The sequence below is a fragment of the Calidris pugnax genome, unplaced genomic scaffold (assembly GCF_001431845.1).
Source record: "Calidris pugnax isolate Ruff unplaced genomic scaffold, ASM143184v1 scaffold656, whole genome shotgun sequence".
In the NCBI taxonomy this organism is placed as follows: domain Eukaryota; kingdom Metazoa; phylum Chordata; class Aves; order Charadriiformes; family Scolopacidae; genus Calidris; species Calidris pugnax.
In genome coordinates, this window is record NW_015091341.1 from 2622 (window position 1) to 7431 (window position 4810).

At 54.5% G+C, this 4810-nt stretch overlaps 1 protein-coding gene across 1 annotated transcript in view; it reads right to left on the reverse strand.

The window, feature by feature from the left end:
- Positions 1-4810, reverse strand: part of TGM1 (transglutaminase 1) — a gene marked incomplete at both ends in the record, with an annotated part of 10895 nt that overhangs the window by 2615 nt on the left and 3470 nt on the right. Inside the window, 6 exons of the mRNA XM_014961020.1 lie at positions 1-52; positions 158-246; positions 498-601; positions 1377-1515; positions 3119-3290; positions 4772-4810. Coding sequence (XP_014816506.1) covers positions 1-52; positions 158-246; positions 498-601; positions 1377-1515; positions 3119-3290; positions 4772-4810 — 595 coding nt within the window. The remainder of the gene's footprint in view (positions 53-157; positions 247-497; positions 602-1376; positions 1516-3118; positions 3291-4771) is intronic.

The window sequence follows — 4810 nt, forward strand, 5'->3', positions numbered from 1 at the left end:
CGGCGAAGCCCCCCCCCGGCTGCCGCTGCCAGTACACCTTGTCGCTGTTCACCTGCCCCGCCCCCCCCAACATGACGTCATTTCCGGGCGGGACACGCCCATAAAATCCCTTCTTCCACCCCCAAAAAGTTGTGCCCCCCCCAGCCCCCAAAATTACCTCGGCGAAGACGAAGGGGGTGTCGTACTTGAGGAAGACCTCCCCGTTCTTCACCGCCGTCACCGAGCAGGGCCCGCAGCAGAAGAGGCCTTGGGAGGGGGGGGACAGACCAGTATAAACCAGTATAAACCAGTATAAACCAGTAGAAACCAGTATAAATCACCATAGACCAGTATGGACCAGGATGGGCTACTGGGAGGTGCCCCGTGGTGGCTCTTCCCTCCCCCAGTGGCCACCAAACACCAACCCCCAGGGACCCCCAGGCCCCTCTCCCAGTATAAACCAGTACAGACCAGTATAGACTAGTACAGCCCAGTATAAACCAGTATAAACCAGTTACCGCTGCTGGTCTCCTGGGGGGTGGCGTCCACCACTTGCCACCCGTCGTAGCCGTCGGGGAGGTCGGGGCGTTTCATCCAGCAGTCGTTCCACACGTGGAAGTTCCTGCCCAGTATAAACCAGTATGGACCAGTACAGACCAGTACAGACCAGTATAAACCAGTACGGACCAGTATAAACCAGTACCCACCAACATGGGGCCGGAGGGACCCAGGATGAACCCCACCATCACCTGGTTTCCCCCAAATCCCTTCAGACCAACCCCTTTCCCACCTCCCCCTTTCCCAGTCCCGCCCCAGTCTGGACCAGTACGGACCAGTATAGACCAGTATAAACCAGTACGGACCAGTATAAACCAGTACCCACCAACATGGGGCCGGAGGGACCCAGGATGAACCCCACCATCACCTGGTTTCCCCCAAATCCCTTCAGACCAACCCCTTTCCCACCTCCCCCTTTCCCAGTCCCGCCCCAGTCTGGACCAGTACGGACCAGTATAGACCAGTATAAACCAGTACGGACCAGTATAAACCAGTACCCACCAACATGGGGCCGGAGGGACCCAGGACGAGCCCCACCATCACCTGGTTTCCCCCAAATCCCTTCAGACCAACCCCTTTCCCACCTCCCCCTTTCCCAGTCCCACCCCAGTATGGACCAGTATAGACCAGTCTGGACCAGTACGAACCAGTATAAACCAGTACAGCCCAGTATAAACCAGTACCCACGAACATGGGGCCGGAGGGACTCAGGACGAACCCCACCATCAGTTGGTTTCCTCCAAATCCCTTCAGATCACCCCCTTTCCAGCCTCCCCCTTCCCCCGTCCCGCCCCAGTCTGGACCAGTATGGACCAGTATAAACCAGTATAAACCAGTACCAGACGGAGTCGGTGTTGAGGCGCTCGAGGGGCTTCATGTTCTCGTCGAAGTAGATGTCGGTGGTGAGGGAGACGTCGGTGTCGTGGGCCGAGTTGTAGTTGGTGACGGTGCGGGTGGGGAGGCCCAGGCACCTCAGCACTGGGGGCACCAGTATAAACCAGTATAAACCAGTACGAACCAGTACAAACCAGTAAAACCCAATACAAACCCAGTAAAACCCAGTAGCGAAGAATTAAGGGCTTGGGGTTGGCTCTGAAGGGCTCCCACCTCCCTCCCAGTGACTCCCGGGACCCCTTCCCAGTACAAACCAGTCCCCAACTGGGCTGAACCGGTTCAAACCAGTAAGGAACCAGTTCGAACCAGTACAAACCAGTAAGGAACCGGTAGAAAACCACCTCCTTGCCCTTCATTTCTCTCTCTTGAAGCGACTTCATCCGCCTTTTCCTCCTCAATTGGACCCTGGTGCCTCTCCCCCAGCCCCCCAACCCCCAAACCAGTACAAACCAGTACAAACCAGTAAGGAACCAGTTCAAACCAGTAAGGAACCAGTAGAAAACCACCTCCTTACCTTTCATTTCTCTCTCTTGCAGCGACTTTATCCACCTTTTCCTCCTCAATCGGACCCCAGTGCCTCTCCCCAACCCCCCAACCAGTATAAACCAGTAAAAACCAGTATAAACCAGCACAAACCAGTATAAACCAGTACAAACCAGTAAGGAACCAGTAGAAAACCACCTCCTTACCCTTCATTTTTCTCTCTTGCAGTGACTTTATCCACCTTTTCCTGCTCAACCGGACCCCGGTGCCTCTCCCCCAGCCCCCCAACCCCCAAACCAGTACAAACCAGCATAAACCAGTACAAACCAGTACAAACCAGTAAGGAACCAGTTCAAACCAGTAAGGAAACAGTAGAAAACCACCTCCTTGCCCTTCATTTCTCTCTCTTGAAGCGACTTCATCCGCCTTTTCCTCCTCAATTGGACCCCGGTGCCTCTCCCCCAGCCCCCCAACCCCCAAACCAGTACAAACCAGTAAAAACCAGTACAAACCAGTACAAACCAGTACAAACCAGTACAAACCAGTAAGGAACCAGTAGCAAACCACCTCCTTATGCTTCATTTCTCTCTCTTGCAGCGACTTTATCCCCCTTTTCCTCCTCAATTGGACCCCGGTGCCTCTCCCCCAGCCCCCCAACCCCCAAACCAGTACAAACCAGCATAAACCAGTAAGGAACCAGTTCAAACCAGTAAGGAACCGGTAGAAAACCACCTCCTTACCCTTCATTTCTCTCTCTTGCAGCGACTTTATCCACCTTTTCCTCCTCAATCGGACCCCGGTGCCTCTCCCCAACCCCCCAACCAGTATAAACCAGTAAAAACCAGTATAAACCAGCACAAACCAGTATAAACCAGTACAAACCAGTAAGGAACCAGTAGAAAACCACCTCCTTACCCTTCATTTCTCTCTTTTGCAGCAACTTTATCTGCGTTTTCCTCCTCAACCGGACCCCGCCGCCCTCCCCGGCGCCTCCCCAACCCCCAAAACCAGTACAAACCAGTACAAACCAGTAAGGAACCAGTACAAACCAGTAAGGAACCAGTAGAAAACCACCTCCTTACTCTTCATTTCTCTCTCTTGCAGCAACTTTATCTGCGTTTTCCTCCTCAACCGGACCCCGGCGCCTCTCCCCCAGCCCCCCAACCCCCAAAACCAGTACAAACCAGTATAAACCAGTACAAACCAGTGGTGACGACGCCGGCGAAGACCCAGCACTGGCCGTAGCGCACGGGGCCGGTGCGGTGGAAGGCCCTCAGGATGTCGACGGAGCCCGCCCAGGCCGAGGGGTTGGTGCCCTGGGCGTAGTCCCCCGTCCAGTTCCCCACCAGCACCCCCTGGTCGTCCAGCGAGTTCACCTGGGGGGGGCCCCGAAACCGTCATTTGGGGGGGGGGGCACCCCGAATTGAGAGAAAACCCCCCCAAAATCACCCGGCACCAAAAAACACAACTAGACCTCAAAAAACGTCACTGGGAGCCCAAAAAACATCACTGGGAGCCCAAAAAACGTCACTGGGACCTCAAAAATCAAACTGGGGGGCCTTGAAACCGTCACTTGGGGCACCCCGAATTGAGAGAAACCCCCCCAAAATCACCCGGCACCAAAAACCACAACTAGGCCTCAAAAAACGTCACTGGGACCCCAAAAAATGTCACCGGGAGCCCAAAAAACATCACTGGGACCTCAAAAATCACACTGGGGGGCCTTGAAACTGTCACTGGGGGGCCCCTGAATTGAGGGAAACCCCCCCAAAATCACCCGGCACCAAAAACCACATCTAGACCTCAAAAAACGTCACTGGGACTCGCAAAAACGTCACTGGGACTCGCAAAAACGTCACTGGGGCCCCAAAAAACATCACTGGGACCTCAAAAATCACACTGGGGGGCCTTGAAACTGTCACTGGGGGGACCCTGAATTGAGGGAAACCCCCCCAAAATCACCCGAGACCCCAAAAACTGTCACTGGGATCCCCAAAAACCTCTCCAGGGACCCAAAAATCCTCAGCTGGGACCCAAAAAACTCACCTGGGACCCCAAAAATCACACTGGGGGGGCCTTGAAACTGTCACTGGGGGCACCCTAAATTGAAGGAAACCCCCTAAAAATCACCCGGGACCCCAAAAACCACCTCCAGACCTCAAAAAACGTCATTGGGACCCCAGAAAAAATCACTGGGGCCCCAAAAAACATCAATATGACCCCAAAAATCATCACTGTGACCCCAAAAATCATCACTGTGACCCCAAAAATGTCACCGGGGGGGGCCTTGACACCCCCAAAACCCACCAAACCCCCCCCCAAACCCCCCCCCAACCCCCCCCAACCCCCTAAAAATCAGCTGAGACCCCAAAAACCACATCTAGACCTCAAAAAATGTCATTGGGACCCCAAAAACCATCAATGGGACCCCAAAAATCATCACTGGGACCTCAAAAATGGCACTGGGGGGCCTTGAAACTGTCACTGGGGGCACCCTAAATTGAAGGAAACCCCCTAAAAATCACCCGGGACCCCAAAAACCACCTCCAGACCTCAAAAAACGTCATTGGGACCCCAGAAAAAATCACTGGGGCCCCAAAAAACATCAATATGACCCCAAAAATCATCACTGTGACCCCAAAAATCATCACTGTGACCCCAAAAATGTCACCGGGGGGGGCCTTGAAACCCCCAAAACCCACCAAACCTCCCTCAAAACCCTCCCAAATCCTCCCCTGAAAACCCCCCCAAATCCCATCTTTTCCCCCCCAAACCTCCCCGAGTGGCCCCGAAATCCCCTTGAATTCACCCCAACCGCCCCCAAAATCCCCGGATTTCCCCCCAAAAGGGGGCTCACCATGGCGGACACCACGCGGGACACCATGACGGGGTCCCC